General features: G+C 37.8%; 1 protein-coding gene across 11 annotated transcripts in view; it reads left to right on the top strand.

Moving 5' to 3' along the window:
• Nucleotides 1-18,333, top strand: part of tnikb (TRAF2 and NCK interacting kinase b) — a 78,825-nt gene that overhangs the window by 33,356 nt on the left and 27,136 nt on the right. For 6 of the 11 annotated variants that reach the window (XR_010893778.1, XM_067377996.1, XM_067377993.1 and 3 more), the window contains exons 3-14: nucleotides 4,308-4,364; nucleotides 6,449-6,574; nucleotides 8,474-8,584; nucleotides 8,694-8,784; nucleotides 9,841-9,971; nucleotides 10,079-10,133; nucleotides 11,333-11,411; nucleotides 11,525-11,700; nucleotides 13,217-13,283; nucleotides 13,376-13,574; nucleotides 14,572-14,688; nucleotides 18,121-18,324. Coding sequence is in view for 10 of the 11 variants with exons in the window: in XM_067377996.1 (XP_067234097.1) it covers nucleotides 4,308-4,364; nucleotides 6,449-6,574; nucleotides 8,474-8,584; nucleotides 8,694-8,784; nucleotides 9,841-9,971; nucleotides 10,079-10,133; nucleotides 11,333-11,411; nucleotides 11,525-11,700; nucleotides 13,217-13,283; nucleotides 13,376-13,574; nucleotides 14,572-14,688; nucleotides 18,121-18,324 (1,413 nt within the window). In the remaining variant the exon portion in view is untranslated. Of the gene's footprint in view, nucleotides 1-4,103; nucleotides 4,123-4,307; nucleotides 4,365-6,448; nucleotides 6,575-8,473; nucleotides 8,585-8,693; nucleotides 8,785-9,840; nucleotides 9,972-10,078; nucleotides 10,134-11,332; nucleotides 11,412-11,524; nucleotides 11,701-13,216; nucleotides 13,284-13,375; nucleotides 13,575-14,571; nucleotides 14,689-18,120; nucleotides 18,325-18,333 lie in introns of those variants that run through there. The other 5 variants (XM_067377997.1, XM_067377999.1, XM_067377992.1 and 2 more) reach the window with 2 other exon arrangements.

Genomic DNA, 18,333 nt, shown 5'->3' with positions numbered 1-18,333 from the left:
ATTTTTGTCCAGTCAGCATGTCTTTCCAGTTCACAAGCTTCCTTCCAAGTCATATCAAAGCCAACACCCTAGCAACTGCATAGCAACACCTTGGCAACCACTTAAAACCTATAACATGGCAATCATCAGTGACCCTCTGGAGGTTTGAGAGGGAACTGTAAGGAGTTTGTGAGTTGATAAAGCTAATTAAGGCACAGTATGTAAGGTTTTTGGATTAAAATATCCAAAAACCACTAGAACAGTGTTATATATTTTGTTGACTTGTGTACTTGCATTATCCCAGATTCCAAGATTGTTTAAATAGAGAGAAATAAAGGTACAATTTGTGATATTTTTTTCCGCTAGAGGTCGCTACAGGCCTGTTCAAAACAAAGGCGTAGTTTGATGATGCCAAGTTTTAGAGCGGAAACTTGGGACATGTGGTCTCCATCTCAATGGACGGTGCAAAAGAATAGGGATTGGAGTCTGGAAGAACTCATGTTCGTGGATGCGATTATTAACGTTACTGTAGTATGAAGCAGAGCAGGACCGAGTGTTGCGGGAGCTGAACGAGGAGCTGGAGCGATTGATCAACACACGCCTCACGAGCAGCGGTACTTTTATTATGACACAGCCGCCGGCGCCGCTTCCGCTTATCCGGTCATGAGTTTACGGGACCTGTCCTTGTCGACAGAACCAGCGGCAGGTGGTAAACAGTAATTATGTTCCATAAAAAGTAACACAATCCACCATAAAACGTGCAAGAAGTAAATAAGGAACTGCTTTAAGCAAGCTAGTGGTTTGCTGGACGCTAGACACTACTTCCGCATTTGTCCACGGCACTGTTGTCATGTGGTTTCTACGTCAGTAAAGGCGGTAACAAAGGGTAACTGACGTCATTGACAGGCGACTGCACTGCCCCGTGTCACTGTTTAGAATGGGAATTTTCTCATGATTTACAAGTAGTTGAAAACATTAGAGATATTGTTAGTAATCAGCTGGACAAAATATAAAACACTAGCCTAGTGGTTTTTGGATATTTTACAGCAAAAATTTTACATATTGTACCTTAAGCAATTTTAACTAGTGTCCCATCTCTTGTCATTGTGTTGCATATATGTGACGTCATCACCCTCAATTTCTGGTTTTATTTTGTAGAAACCATGGAAACACCAAAGACGGTTTAATATATTTTATTAGACAGGGGAACAACTGTTTGGATACATTTATAAACCGAAAACTATTCATTGTTATATAGCTCAACACTGCTAGTCATTTTGTTTAAATCTAATTTTCTTGATTTTCCGAGAGTACCATGTTTTACCATGCCTCCGAGAAAAACACTATTTTTTCAAGTGGCTAAGATAGCATAATCAGGTGCAGCTTTATTTTTATTAACAGTAATACAGAATTTTCTCCATCATACAATGTTTTTGATAATTGTATGCCATTTAGCAACACAAGCCATCCATCATTTATTAATATGATATTCTAATATCAATTTAGCTTACTGCAGTGTGCGACAAGTGTCTCATAACAGCCGCCGAGCGAACGCACAGAGTAACGTTATAACATAATTTTCAACACACTCAAATGTATCTAATGATAAACAGTGCTGCATTACCCCACATATGCTTGACCGGAAGAAGCGGAAGTGGCGACTGTGGCATAATAAAAGTTTTTGCTTCATACTACAGTAACTTTAATAATCTCATTCATGAACATGATTTCTACTCTAGTCCCCGTTGGATTCTTTTCCACCGGCTGTGCAGTGAAGATGACAACTCCCATGATTCCGTGCTTAATCTCAGCTAGGGCTGGGCGATATATGGAATGCTTTTGTCACGCGCATTTCGTCAGTAAAGCCGGTTCCCTGATTGCTGCTAAATCGCCATCACCTGCTTTCAAATGGAGCAGCATTTAATAGACAGAGCCGTAGTTCACTGATAAGCCACGCAATATTGCGTTCAATATCGATATGAATCGCCGTCGATATTGAACGCGATATTGCGTAGCTTATCCGTGAACTACGGCTCTGTCTATTAAATGCCGCTTCATTTGAAAGCAGGTGATGGCGATTTAGCGGTAATCAGGGAACCGGCTTTACTGACGAAATGCGCGTGACAAAAGCATTCGATATATCGCCCAGCCCTAATCTCAGCATCATCAAGCTACGCCTTTGCTTTGAATAGGCGACCTCTAGTGGCGAAAAATTACATATTGTGCCTTTAAATCTAAAGGCCTGTACACACCGCCACGAATATCACTTGCGATTATCGCCACCGTTTAACGCCTCGTGACTAAACAAAGGGCGCCAATGTGAATGTGCACACCGACGCGAAAAACGTTAGGCGTAAAAGCGTCATTTAAAAAAAACAAAAAAAAAACGCCTTGAGTTCGTTTTTTTGGGTTTGACTTTTCACTTTTCTTCATGTGCCTGGAGCTACTGAAGTTACAGTAAAATGCGACTTGGTGGCGCTCAAGCACAAAACAGTTGCTGAGCACACATTGATACCAAGATGACGAAGAGGAAGTAAGCAGATGACAAACTATGGGTGCTCTGCCAGTTCATGACCACACCAATAGATGTGTATTATATGCCATTTTATTTCTGTATTTTTATTTTATTTTTTTACATTCAAGAAATACAGTTGAGAATGCCTGTTTCATAAATGTTCTTTTGCACTACCGTTCACTTGGACTACTGTCATTGTTACTTATTTGCACTACCGTTTCTGACTACCATCTCCTCGTCATGTATATGCCATTTTATATCTGTATTTTTATCTTTTTGAATTTTATATCATAAATATGTTTATTTGCACTACCGTTCAGCACAAGCGCCATATACTGTCAGGGAGTGAATTTGCACGTTCACTCGGCACATCGCCAGTGAAAAACGCTTGGGTATGAACAGGAAAAACGTCTCAAAACGCTGGCGCGATATTCGTCCCAGTGTGTACGAGGCTTAAAGTAACATTAAAATAGACACATAGGGCTGCACAAATCTAAACAAAACTGAAATACACGCATACAACTTATAATATTGTTTTCAGAGTGGCTTGGTTCACAGTAAATGCTGCTTCTCACAAACTCCACCATTGTTTTAGAGTGCAGGGTGGCTGATATAAAGCTGGTATATAAGATATTATACTTTTTAATTTAAAGATAGTAAATAACACATGCAGTTCAATTTATATTTATTTTGTGTAATATTTAGTAATCTGAACTTGAACTAAAAAAAAAAGCCTGTAAAATAAACAGATTTATACTATAATACTAAGTCACGATTCCAACAATTATCGGTCAATGCCAATCATTTAAATGTGGCTATATATGAGTCAACCACTAGTAAAAATCTAGATATTAGATGCTCAAAATGGGATTTTGCGCATCAAGTGCACATCACGCCATGGCTCCATGGTTTGATAAAATGTCAAAGTTCCCCACACAGTGATTTTCTTATTTTTATACAGCCATGGGGTTTGTCTGGGTTTTTCTACTCATTAATACTTTCCAATAGCAGTTGAAGTTGTTAATGAGCACTGATGGGACTTGTGTGATGCTCTCTTCTCATGTCCTTCTTTCTCTTTCCCACCTTTTTTTCACTCCTTCCCTCCTTCTCTCGCCGAAACATCTCCTCTGCTTAGAATCAAAGCGGTGGGAGTGTGTTGGGTGAGGAGATGAAGTGTGCATAATTCATTCTGAAGAGCACACACTGGGTGATTCTGCCGTTCAGATGAATGCACTCCTGCTCAGATCTGCTGCGGTATCTCCTGCTATTGTCCCGAAACACGGGACCTGCTGTGCGTGCAGATGATCTGTGTCCGCAGTGTCTGTTTCCCTCATTCTGGTTATGAAATGAAATTGAGCTCAGAGGAAGTGAGGAACTTAACAGGTAAACAGGAGGGAATTGGGGGAGACCTGGGACAATGATTGCCATTTCCACATTCCTTCAGTTCCTCCATAACAGTGCAACAGTCCAGCTTGCGTAACGCTTTTGGAGGTTCATCCAATCCAAACGGAGTTGTCATCTGGTGGCATTGTGACACACACACACACATTCACAAACATGAAATGGTACAGCCAAGATCCTGAGATCATTCACACAGGTTTTTGGGTCTGTTTCAATCATTTTAGGAAGTGAGTGTGTGTGTGTTTTTTTTTTTCTATGCTGTTACGTAATGATGGTGCCTGCCAGAGAGGCTTACGTCAGCCTATTCTTCTGCCACAGATAGATCTCATTACCACACGTTCAATAATGCTGGCATGATGTTCGTATGATACTCGTAAATGATATTTCCTCTCTCCTATCTTTCTCTCTTCAGGGACGCCATGTTAAGACGGGCCAGCTCGCTGCAATCAAGGTCATGGATGTCACAGGGGTAAGAGCGCAAGCAGGGCAGGCCGTAACAGTTTCCTATTTCTGTGTCGGTTTGACTTTTTCACACTTTCACACTTTCCTTTGTGCATGATGTAATTTAAATACGCACACAAACATTTATGGTGCCATTCTTAGTGCCATTTGTACCTTTATTTCATTTTAAATTAGAAAACTTTCAAGAAACAAAGTATCAGGGCTGTAACTGCCATAGACGTCATAGAATATGATTATATTGTGATATATTTTTGCAGTTTAAAATAACTGTTTTCTATTTTAATATATTTTAAAATGTTGTTTATTCTTATGCTCAATGCTAAATTTCAGCGTCATTACTGCAGTTTTCAGTGTCACATGATCCTTCAGAAATCATTCTAATATGCTGATTTGGTGCTCAAACTTTCCTTGCTATTATTATCAATGTTGAAAACAGTTGTGCTACTTAAAGGTGCCATCGAATTAAAAATTGATTTTACCTCGGCATAGTTGAATAACAAGAGTTAAGTACATGGAAATGACATACACTGAGTCTCAAACTCCATTGTTTCCTCCTTCTTATATAAATCTCATTTGTTTAAAAGACCTCCGAAAAACAGGCGAATCTCAACATAACACTGACTGTTACGTAAACGTAACCCAATATTTGCACATGCCAGCTCATGATCGAGGCATTACACAAGGGCAGCCAGTATTAATGTCTGGATCTGTGCACAGCTGAATCATCAGACTAGGTAAGCAAGCAAGAACAATAGTGAAAAATGGCAGATGGAACGACAATAACTGACATGATCCATGATAACATGATATTTTTTGTGATTATTTGTAAATTGTCTTTAGTTAGCATGTTGTTAATGTACTGTTAAATGTGGTTAAAGTTACCATCATTTCTTACTGTATTCACGGAGACAAGACTGTTGTTATTTTCATTTTATAAACACTTGCAGTCTGTATAATGCATAAACACAACTTCATTCTTTATAAATCTCTCCAACAGTGTAGCATTAGCCGTTAGCCACGGAGACATTTAAAACTCATTCAGAATCAAATGTAAACATCCAAATAAATACTGTACTTACGCGATTAGACATGCTGCATGACAAACACTTTATAAAGATCCATTTTGAGGGTTATATTAGCTGTGTAAACTTTGTTTATGCAGTGATAAAGTCGAGAGCTCAGGAGGGGGCGCAGCGCGTGCGATTTAAAGGGGCCGCAGCATGAATCGGCGCATTTCTAATTATGCTTCAAAATAGGCAGTTAAAAAAATTAATTAAAAAAAAAAATCTATGGGGTATTTTGAGCTGCAACTTCACAGACACATTCAGGGGACACCTTAGACTTATCTTACATCTTGTACAAAAACGTTTGATGGTACCTTTTAATATTTTTGTGGAAACGGTGATACATTTTTTTAGGATTCTTTAATGAATAGAAAGTTCAAAAGAACAGAATTTTTTGAAAACCAATATACTGTTACATTACAGATGTCTTTATTGACACTGTTAATAAATGTAATGCATCCTTGCTGAATAAAAGTATTAATTTCTTTAATAACTTGCTGACCCTAAACTTTTGATATTAACATAAATTATATATATTAAAATATTAGCTTTTTAATATTTTTTTTATTCTATAACCCATTATTCTGATATTCTTGAGTTTTAAAATACTATTTATTTAATTAATAATAATGTGTAATATACAGAGATAACTATAAGTAAGCCATTTGTAGGTTGATTCAGTGAGGCATTGTGAATCCTTATCTAACCAGCCTGACATAGCAACACACTCAACCAATGGCATGTGTTTGGGGCGGGGCTATCTGTTTGGCTTACGAATGACAGCTGGAGGGAGTGTTTGGGAAATCCTGTTTGAAAACAATCATTTTATCCCCAATTTTGTTGTTGCTAGTGACACAGAATTGACACACTTCACCTTGAAAAATAAAGTAGAAGTTATATACTTTTACTGTTCACATTGTAAAACTAAAACACAAATGGGTCCATTTCCTGACAATGACTCGCTCATAGACCAAGATACACAATATTTTCCGGCTCTGTCTCAAGTGTTGTCTGTTTTATTTGACAGGATGAGGAGGAGGAGATCAAAGCTGAGATCAACATGCTGAAAAAATACTCCCACCATCGAAACATAGCCACCTACTATGGTGCCTTCATCAAGAAGAACCCACCTGGCATGGATGACCAGCTCTGGGTCAGTCTTCACGAAAAGAATCAGGGTTATTTAGTTTGTGATTGTTTCCTTGTTTTTGTGTGTAGTACAGTGCGGTGTTAGGGAGTAGCTAAATGTAGTGATGTTTTTTTCTTTCTTTTTTCAGTATTTTAAATTTTGTGTTTTTGTAGTTTTTTAGGTTTAATTTATTTTATTTTCCTCATCTTAAATTTCTAATTTCTGTTTTTTATTTATATTTAAATTTTTCAGATTGTAAATTATTTGAATTTTGAAAGGTTTGGATAACATACCAGAATAGAGCCAAAACAAATGAGAGTTTGATAACTTCTTTTTCTTTCTTTTTTTAAGATTTATTTTTGCAGGGTTTTTTGAGATTGTATAGTGAAGACAGGAAGTGAAGTGGGAGAGAGAGGTAGACAGGATGGGGAAGGGTGTGCGGGCCGGGACTCAAACTTGCTACAGGTCGGAGTGCTGCCCACAAGGCTATTGGCTTAAGTAACATAATCATAAAATTTTCAGGATTACATTTTGATTACAGATTACGAAGACAATACATTTTTACTTTCGAATAACATAAACCAATAAGACCAGAAATGCGCATTAAACATTTAGAGTATCTTATAGCTTAAAGCTCAAAATAGCTTTCTCAACACTGGTAAGGTAACACTTTCAAACAGTAGCTGATTTCTCACTCAGAAATGCAGTGTTCACACTCTTTACAGAGGTGCCCAGGCCTTGTTGTTTTCACCTTCTTGCTTTGAATGCAGACTGCCAGCCTCATTTCCTCTGTGGTGAGCTTTGTCGTTCTCTTTGCCCAGCAACGTAAAGATAAGTGACACACTGAAGACATTTACTTGCACTAGAGCCTCTGTCAGCACAACCAGCCTCCATTGGGGGTCTTTGTAAGAAGGATTTCCCTTAGAGAGAAAAAAAAAAAACATTGCCAACTCAGCAGTCGTGACTTTGGAGAGTCCCAGAGGCCAAACATATTTAGACCGATCTGAGGGCTATTTCAGGAGGGCATTCAAAACCACTCACTGTTTCAGAAATAACATCATATTCTGCTCATGAATTATATTTATTGACTTTTATTGTGCCCCAGGGGCCCCTAATGAGATTAGAGCTGTTTTTATGAATGTCCTGGGTAAAAAAAAATGTATAGGCAAAGAAGTAAAAACAAAACCGGGTTTAGAAGATAGCATGTCACTGCCACTTACTAAAACTCTATATTAACACAAAGGTAGGGTTGAAGGGGAAAAAAGAAACTGCTTGGTTTGAAGTTGTTTTATTGTGTCAAATCTTACTCTCTGGACTCTCTTCTCTGGAAAGAATTGTGAAATTCTTCTTTTTTTAACCACTAATACTTTGTATACCCTTCTGTCTTGTCATTTAAACTTCTTCAAAACTCGAAGTGGGAAAATGAAGTTGCCCTGGGACAGTTGTGTCACTTACAGATCTAGTTTCAGCTGAAAAGGTGAAATTCGTGAGTGTGAGTGTTGAATGTGGCGTCTAAATAAAATACAGGTTCTGCCACTTTTAAGCTGCTGTAGTTAAAAAAATGGAACATTATAGATCTTTTTTTAAATCAAATTCTTTTTTTACTTTTAATTTTTGTTCCTCAAAGGCTGGATTGAACTCCTCAATGGTATTTGACACGCTTGCTTTAGGTCTTTAAATTTATTTTTAATATTTATTTTTAAACAGCAACTTTTCATGTTACAGCTTCTTAAACCAGCAAATTGCTGGAGCTGATTAGCCAGCATTTCAATTCTATTCACACATGACCTCTAATGCTGTTAAATTTATGACAAAGTCTGTATGTGTGACAGCGCCAGTGTGGTTCTCCTCTAAATTATCATTGTGTCATTCATGTGATTTGTTAGGTTTTATCCTAATTTAGTTGAGGTTGTGTGTCTGTAGTTGGTGATGGAGTTTTGTGGTGCTGGTTCAGTGACGGACCTGATAAAGAACACCAAAGGGAACTCTCTAAAGGAGGAGTGGACCGCTTACATCTGCAGAGAGATCCTCAGGGTGAGTTTGTGTGTATTATGGACCGCTTGAAAATGTCATTAGCTTCCAGATGTGTTATTTTTGATGACCTTCTCCAATTGAGTTTAACCTCTTCATCTGGTTTTGATAGGGTCTGACCCACTTGCATCAACATAAAGTCATCCATCGTGATATCAAAGGTCAAAACGTTTTGCTCACAGAAAATGCGGAAGTCAAACTTGGTGAGTTCACACCACTGAGGGCAATAACACAATGTACATTCTGCACTTATACTAATCACTATATGTACTCTATTGTCTAGTGTATGAATGTTAGAAATGTATTAGCTTACCATTGAGATAAAAACACTAATCAAACATTTACGTATTCAAATGTATTCATCAAAACCTTGTGATTAATTTGTCGTGAAAGTTTTGGGCCAGTAAGATTTTTGCTTTTGAAAAGTCTCTTATGCTCTCCAAGGCTGCATTTGTTTGATCAAAAATACAGTATAAACTGTAATAATATGAAATTTTATTACCATTTAAAAGAACTGCGTTCTATTCAAATATTTTGTAAAATGTAATTCATTCCTGTGATGGTTAAGCTGCATTTTCAGCATCATTACTCCAGTCTTCAGTGTCACATGATCCCTCAGAAATCATTCTGATATGCTGATTTGCTGCTCAAGGAACATTTCTTATTATTAATGTTGAAAACTGATAACTGACAGTTGTGCTGTCTAATATTTGTATGTTACAAACATTTTTTGTAACGATGTAGAATTCTGTCACTTTTGGTAAATTTAATGCATTCTTGATGAATAATTTCTTTAAAAAAGAAAAAAAATCTTACTGACCCTAAACATTTGAACAGTAGTGTATGTTTTCAAGTTTGATGTCACCTGTTTTATTTAATTATATGAACTGATAATTTTATAATCTAGTTATTCAGTGTAGATACATTGTATCTAACTACTTTGAATTATGAGAAGCTTGTTACTCCCTCAATGTTAGTTTGTGTATGTGTGTTTTTATTGGTTGAATCTGTATGTTGAGGAACCTGTGACCCTCCTCTGGAGTTATTAGGGCTTGTCATTGAATTGCTTCAGTTTGGGAGACAGTTCAGGCTGGTTGCTATGACAACGCTGCCTGCAGTGATGAGGGAAGAGTGGCACAGAGGCAGATGGCAGCATGCACTTCATCAAAGACCTCTCCGCTCGTTACTGCACGCAGACACATTAAGGCCAAATCTTCCCGGTGTTTGTGCGTGTGTGTGATTGCGTGTGTTTTCAACAGTTGATTTTGGTGTGAGTGCACAGTTGGACCGCACCGTCGGTAGGAGGAACACTTTTATTGGCACACCATATTGGATGGCTCCAGAGGTCATAGCCTGTGATGAGAACCCAGACGCCACATATGACTTCAAGGTATTTCAAGCGATTCTTAATTGCGCTGTCACTTTCTTCTCACAGCACCTGATTGCTTTTGTGTGAGGGGCTTAAGGCACATGTCCTAAAACACCTTTTTGTTACAGAGTGATCTGTGGTCGCTGGGAATTACGGCTATTGAGATGGCAGAAGGAGCCCCTCGTAAGTCCAACACAATGTAATATGATGTTAAAGTGCCCTTATTATGCTATTTTAAAGGTTCTTAATTTTGTTTTGGAGGTCTCCTACAGTAGGTTTACATGCATCCAAAGTCAAAAAACACTTTTTCTCATAATATACATTGCAGCATCACCTCTTTTCCCACAGTGTCTGAAAAGGTTTGATAAAGGATTCAGTCTCTCTGAGAGCCAACTTTGTTCTGATTGGTCAGATGGCCCAGTGTATGTGGAGCATCTGTTTAGGGTCTGTTGCGATTGGTCCACCACTTACAGCGCGTGACTGAAATGAAACGCCCATTACCATATATGAATTTCAGCTCTGGAGGCTTCCTCCGCACATGTATACACAGTGATTTGAACAGTAATGATGACGTCAGTTTGGACATCACAAGGTCTGGACTCCATAGCAGCCAAGGACCACCCAGAGGCCGTCTGACTGACATGTAAAGCAACCAATCACAGTTTGTGTTGTTCCACGTCATGTTTAGGGGCATGAAAATACGTACAAATACTTCTCATAGTTTTGAAAATCCAGTGTATAGTTTGATCCTGATAAGCGCTCTTTGTCACAGTTGTAAACATGACGGGGTTCTTTTTCCATGAGGGGGTTTGGCATCAGGCATCTTTGTTTCCAGGTGGACTGTTAAAGCACGTCTCCTGGAAATCCTGTACATTTCAACCAATGGGATGATTACTTCGAACCAATCAAATGACTACTCCGGAAGTGTTTCCAATTTTGTGTGCCATATGCATCAGATGTTCAGCCAACGGTCTGTGGGCGTTACTGTGCCTGAGACTAGTTTTACCTTATCAAACTCTTCCAAGCCTCAGCTACAACTACAGTGTTTGAGGGCGGGTCAAAGTAGACGTTCCCAGGCAGCCATTGTAGAACATAGTGTGGGCATTATGCAAATTTGTTACAAACCTCCGTAGGTTTGAGTAGGAAGTAAGACTGGAACTCGTTTCAGGCAGTTCGGTTCTTTCTTTTGGGACACAATAACCCCATTTAGTGTTCAGTTTAGAGAACTTTTACATTTACAAACGGCTATATTACACACTACATGAAAGGTAATATTTGGGAAAGCATAATAGCGGCACTTCAAACACATGATGGTGTATTTTATTTGAAATTAAATATGAACACTGTAATCGCTAAATGCACACACTTGTCTGTTTTCTCAGCGCTGTGTGATATGCATCCCATGCGCGCGCTTTTCCTCATTCCCAGAAACCCAGCGCCCCGTCTCAAGTCCAAGAAGTGGTGAGTCAAACATGCCTGAATGCTACATCATTTTGAATATACACTGCCTGATGATAATAAAAAGGCTTGAGCGTTAAAACAAAGGAAACTCAATGGTTTGTCATTCTCTGTAGGTCTAAAAAGTTCCAGTCGTTCATTGAAAGCTGTTTAGTGAAGAATCACAATCAGAGACCAAGCACTGAACAGCTCATCAAACATCCCTTCATCAAAGACCTCCCCAACGAGAGACAGGTCCGAATTCAGCTCAAAGACCACATTGACCGGACCAAAAAGAAGAGAGGAGAGAGGGGTGAGTTTAATTGATTTTAATCGATCTTCATTTTAATGATTCTTAAATCCCAAGCTCAATTTTTTAGTCTATGCTGTTTTCTATTGAAGAACAGAACTTCACCAAACATTATTTGTAATGCAACTCCCATCCAATAAGCACAATAAGCTTTTTGCATTGTTACTTTTGATATGATTCGAAAAGTCTCAGCTTGCAAATTCTGGAAATTTTATCTTGAATTTCAAACACCACATCTTGTTTTGAAGTTCTTTAATGTGGCATGACAGATCGCTGTATCGCCTCAGTTCAAGCGGCATGTGAACCGATCGTCTCTTCTTCTTTGGTTATACTGCAAGAAATAAACATGAATGAACAACAGAAAGTATGTTGAAAGAAACAGTACAACTTACTGAAATGTGTCATGTCTCATATACTTAGTCAGTCAGAGTTTCAACTGTGGAAAGACATCAATAAAACAACTTAAATGTCCATACCTCATTAGTTAGCTAGAAAACAAACTCTACAGAGGAGCGTTTTGCTAAATATATACACTATATTACATATTTGTTATATTTTTACCTGTAAGTGAAGAATATGAATATTTGTATAAATGTGCATGTATGTTTATATAAAAATATTTATATTCACTGTTTAAATGTTTGTTTTTATAAAATGATAAAATTATATTTCTACTCCAATTCATAGAAGTTTATATAAAAACTGCTTTAATGCAATTTAAAACAGCAATTTATTTACAACTACCTTTTTATTTGAGTGTTGTCAAAAAATAGTAACTTAATAATAGTTTGGACTCTGTTGTTCACTTTAACCATCAATATAGTAATGTACCAATTGTGGGTTCCCTATATAGTTTACAGCTTTAGTTGAGATGATTGGGGTTTTTTTTCCCCTTAAAGGTGCAGTAAGCGATTTCTGAGATATTTGAAATCACCGAAACAAATGCCCCATACCCAAAAGGAACACGCCCCTATTTTGATAGCCCCGCCCCCATTCACAAACACCCTATGCAACACAGGCACCTCCCCCTCATGAGTGGACATGCCCCTTACTGCTGATTGGCTACAAGTTTGTTTTGGTGCTTGTCCGATCCACTTTAAACGGCATTTCTCAGAAATTGCTTTCTGCACCTTTTAAGAAAAATTGGCATGTTCTGATATATAACCAAATGAATCGTATCGAATCGAAATTTAAATCAAATTGAATCAAAAGCTTGAGAATCAGAATCCAATCGATTGGTTTCTGTAGAACATTAAGAATTATAACTATTTTTTAACTTATATTTCTTTTATTATTATTTGTCATTTTAAAATGCATTTTATTTATTTTATTATTTAATATTATTATTATTAGTGAGCATTGACCGCTATTTAACAAAAACTTTTTGTTTTATGCAAATTTTTGGATATGGATATTTTAGGATATGTGACTGTTTTTCTTACAACATTCCTTGTCTGAATCGGCCTTCATCCTTATCTTACAAGTTTTATTCCTAAAACATGCATCTTATTTTTTTCAGACGAGACAGAATACGAGTACAGTGGAAGTGAAGAGGAGGAGGAAGAGCGAGACATAGGAGAGCCGAGGTACATAGACCTTTTACGCTCACACGTAAGCATGTATATGTGGTTATAGTGAATTTACCTAACTTCTTGATTATTTAATGTCTTCCTTACAGCTCCATCATAAACATCCCTGGTGAGTCGACCTTGAGGCGGGACTTCCTGCGTCTGCAGTTGGCCAATAAGGAGCGCTCCGAAGCCCTGAGAAGACAACAGCTAGAACAGCAGCAGAACGAGGAACACAAGCGGCAACTACTGGCCGAGAGACAGAAGCGCATTGAGGAACAAAAAGAGCAAAGGAGGAGACTAGAGGAGGTAAGACGAGAGGGACGTGAAATACGGTTTAAAGACTATGGGTTTGCAGCCATGTTTCTAAAATCTTCAGCATTATAGAGATATTATGTTTATTTTATTCTCTTCCAAAACAGCTAGTGAGGAGTTTTGTTTTTGTTTTTTTTTTGTACCCTGATTTTACATTAAACATCAAGTTATGACCCAACACAAAACCAAAGTTTTGTAAATGCATTAGAATTTATTAATAATGTCGTAAAGAACATGCAGAATTATTAACCACAACAACAGCAGACATGAATCAAACATGTTATTAGCATTCACCATATTTCCAGGTGACCGATGAACAACAACAAAAATATAGGAAGTATTTTCTTCTGCTATCCTGCATGATTATATGCTTAGTTGAATTGTATTATTTGCATTTAGCATTGTTTTTCCTTGCAACCATATCAGAACAAACAGATAATATGCTTTGCTATCATTTCGGTCACACTCAGACACATACTTCCTGTATTCTATTTTGTGTGTGTAATGGCTCATGAGATGATGCCACTTTTTAATGTCCCTGGGAGACACTGAGCTATGATCAGTCCACAGGAAGGTTACCCGACATCTTAAGAATACTTCAAACGGGAGACAAAGAAAGACGAAGATCACTGAGCCGGTAGAGTTATGTGATGTAGAGTTTTCTCAGTAGGGGAGGGAGCAGAGAACCTGTGGGGATGAATCAGGTGGCCCGGCTGGGCGTCAACCTCTCATTCAGCACATCTATCTCCCGCTGGTCCACTGTCAGGCCACCTCGTTTCAGCACAGCTCCTGTCAGCAGCCCCTGCTGGGGAAAGACCGTTCAGCATGGCTGCCTGCTCCAAATGCATTGTCCTTTACACCGCCACCTAGTGGTAAAAGAAGGAACTGCATATGCCAGTGTGAATCAAGGCCGAAAGTTGGAGTCAGCACTGAGATTTATATATAGGAATGGGAGGTTCGTTAATGAGGACTTGTGTTTATAATCTCACAGCAACAGCGACGGGAGAGAGAGCTCCGAAAACAGCAGGAGAGAGAGCAAAGGAGGCGCTATGAAGAGATGGAGCAGCTCCGCAGAGAGGAGGAGAGGAGGCATGCTGAGAGGGAGCAGGTACATATGTACACACATCCACAGTCATACAGTTGTTCAGGCTGTTATATATTGATCTATCACTACAAACTAACCCATAATCCATTATGCAAAAAGAGATAGGGGTGCTAAACCATGCCAGAACTGACAACTGCACACATATGAACAGGAAGAGAAGAAATGAAGTGACATTGTAGCTTCACACATTCGCACTCCACCACACTAACACCACGCTAACAAACTCCCAGTGATTCACCACTACAGAAATTGAGATGTACAGAGATGTACTTTGTTCATAAATGGCACACATATATATATATATATATATATAGGTTGACATTATATTTATTTTTTTAAGACCGATACCAATTAGTATTAAAGTGTTCAATAACTGATATTTTATTTTGGTTTTTTATATTTTATTTTATGCTTTTTTTTTTCAGCATTTTCTTTCATTTTTAATGATCCCAGATTAAATATCAAGTTATTACTAACACAGAATCAAAGTTGTTTATCACAAAATGTCCTTAAAAACAGTAAAATTGACCATTTAAAATTAGTGCTGTCAAACAATTAATCACACCCAAAATAAGTTTGTTTACATAATATATATGTGTGTACTCTGTATATTTATGTAAATACACACATGCATGTATATATTTAACAAAAATGTATTATAATATACATTATAATATAAATTATATATATTATGTATATATTTCTTGTGTGTGTATTTATATATACATAATAAAAAATCACAGTACACACACATATATTATGTAAACAAATTTTTATTTTGTATGTGATTAATTGCAATTAATATTATTAATTGATTATAATTAGTGCAGATATGCAGAATAACTGATATGCAGAACCAATTTTTAATTGTTTTATTTCTGCTTGATGTTTGATAACCATGATAACCAAATAATCATTATTGAAAATGCATTTTCCATTAGAAAAAGATTTTATATTTAGGGTGAATAATAATATTTTTGGTCTGTCTCTCCACGTAAACATACACAGACGTTACTGCTAGGAATACATGAGGGCATATGCACATTTTTTTTTAAAGCAGACGTGCATGAAGACAACAAATCTATCCATGCACTCTGTTTTTAAACCTCTGTTAATCATATGTAATCAGACATGCACTTTGTTCTCAAAGTGCCTCTGTCTGCCTCGGTCCCTTATTTAAAGCGTTCTCTCCAGTCTGTGACTCATTTCCTTCAGGGAGGGAAATGTTCTGCTGGCTGGTATGCATATTTAAAGCGCACACCCACCCTTTTAAATGCAGTTGGGCCGCTTGAGCCCTGTTCAGTAGTGAACGAGGAAGTCTCACGGGCCGTGTGTGAGAGTCTGTGTAGAGGCAAATAAGAATGACTGAGCAATAAATGACAATGAAGATTCACCAGCTCTCATTCATGCCAAAAGTTAAGCATTATAAGAGATTTAGCAGTTCTGTAACTTAATTTTAATTACACATGCCCCTTTCCCCAAACTCCGCCCTTCAAATGTCATGTTGAAACCACTGTAACGAGAGATTAAGCGGGAAAGCAACAGCTGCTCGTGAAGTTGATCTCTCTGTTAGTTTGCTAAGCATATATGGACTGTCTTGTGAATTTGCGAAATGATTAAACTGACAAAAAGCACCTCAAAGTCCCACACTCACTTTTATTTTTTATAAAAAAAACTGCCTCAGAGACTGTTGTTATTTTGGGAGAACTAATTCAGTAATATCTGCCAGGAAATAGATATTCTCCACATTCTCCAAAAAACAAGGCTTCAAGTGCCTTTAAAGCAACAAAGCACTGAATTTTCTTTGCTGTCATGAAGCATTTCATAGTTTTGTTGCTAATGACAGTAAAAGTGTCCTCCGCAATGCCTCGGTTTAGGGACAATTCAGATGTTTCCGTTTTCAAAATCTTTTCCTAGACATCCTTTCAAAAAAGGAATGTCTTGCAAATGGGGCCTTTCTTTTAACATGCCTTTTTCTTTCCATATACCTTTTTGTAAAGACTTTCTGCTTGTTTTTTCTGTCCAAGTACACTGCCACAAACCTTGTTTTACTCTATAATACTGTAATTTAATATATGTACACTACTGTTAAAAAGTTTGAGGTCTGTAAATGTTTTTGAAAGAAGTCTTATGCTCACCAAAGCTGCATTTATTGATCAAAAATACAATAAAAATAGTACTATTAAATATTATATTACTATATTAAAATGTAATTTATTCCTGTGATGTCAAAGCTGAATTTTCAGCATCATTACTCCAGTCTTCATTGTCACATGATCCTTCAGAAATCATTTTAATAATGCTGATTTGGTTATTATATCAAATTGTTGAAGACCGTAATAATTTTGTGGAAACCATGATACAATTCTTTCAGGATCAATTTAATGCAGCCTTGCTGGTTAAAGGTATTAATTTCCTTCAAAAACATTTTTGTGAAATAGATCTGTAGAGTGGTAACATACATTTACAGTACATCACCTGCAGTAGATGATAAAATATCATCTAAAAATGATTGTAACTTACTGCAAAAGGTATTATTAGAGATTATATTCCCATTGACATCCCATGGCATCTCCATCTGTTATGCACCCTCTGTTTCTGTCAGTTTAACAGAAGTGGTTTTATTCCAAAGCAACGTTTTCTTTGGTGTGACATTCCCCTGGATCAGTCTGGGGTTAATTGCCCTGCTCTGGAAAATTAGGATCAGGGTACTAACTCCCTAGTGCATAGATGGCTCATTCCATGGTTTAAACCAATGACTTCTGGGTAGTGAGCTCATCACACACAAGGTCACATGGGATCTATGCAGGGCAGCAAGTTATTATCAGGGTTTCTTACCTTCGGATTTGCTTGATTAATCTTTCATTGTTTCACTTTTAAACTCTTTGAAGGCCCTGTCATCTCTTTTTCATCTCTTTCTTTCTTGCTCTCATTCTGATGTGCTGCACTATGGGGTTAGGAATATATCCGTCGGCAGTTAGAAGAAGAGCAAAGGCAGCTGGAGATTCTTCAACAGCAGCTTCTCCAAGAACAAGCTCTTCTGCTGGTAAACTAACGTTTCAACTATCACCTTTTAAAGTACTTGCACTTCCTTTCTTTTCATCTTCTGCACTTATGGCATCTGTTGGTCCCCAGTGCACTCAGAGAGAGTATCGATTGTCCGAATTGATCTGGGGTGTTTGGGGTTTGTGGCAGCTCTTTGTTATTGCTCAGTTCTCTGGGATATTAGACTCAGGATCCATGGCTATCAGGCCATCGGTGGGATTAGCTTATAGATCTGTTGAGATCTTTCTAACCTCTGATAGCCTCCGGTTATTTTTAGGAGTACAAAAGTCTGACCCTGTTAGGATTATTTTGTATCATGTGGAGCACCTGCTTCATATGTCCCTCAAATCTGGCCCTTTTTACTTCATTCTCATTCTCTGTTTTGTCTAGGAATATAAACGGAAGCAGCTGGAGGAGCAGCGTCAGGCTGAACGGTTGCAGCGGCAGCTGCAGCAGGAGAGGGCCTACCTGGTGTCACTGCAGCAACAGCAACAAGAGCCACGGCCTGCTGACAAAAAACAACTGTACCACTACAAAGACCCTGTCAACCCTAGTGACAAACCAGCCTGGGCCAAAGAGGTACAAATGCATCTGGTTAGGACT

Source organism: Chanodichthys erythropterus, chromosome 23, assembly GCF_024489055.1.
Source record: "Chanodichthys erythropterus isolate Z2021 chromosome 23, ASM2448905v1, whole genome shotgun sequence".
Classification (NCBI taxonomy): Eukaryota; Metazoa; Chordata; class Actinopteri; order Cypriniformes; family Xenocyprididae; genus Chanodichthys; species Chanodichthys erythropterus.
This window is presented reverse-complemented; position numbering and strand designations above follow the sequence as displayed.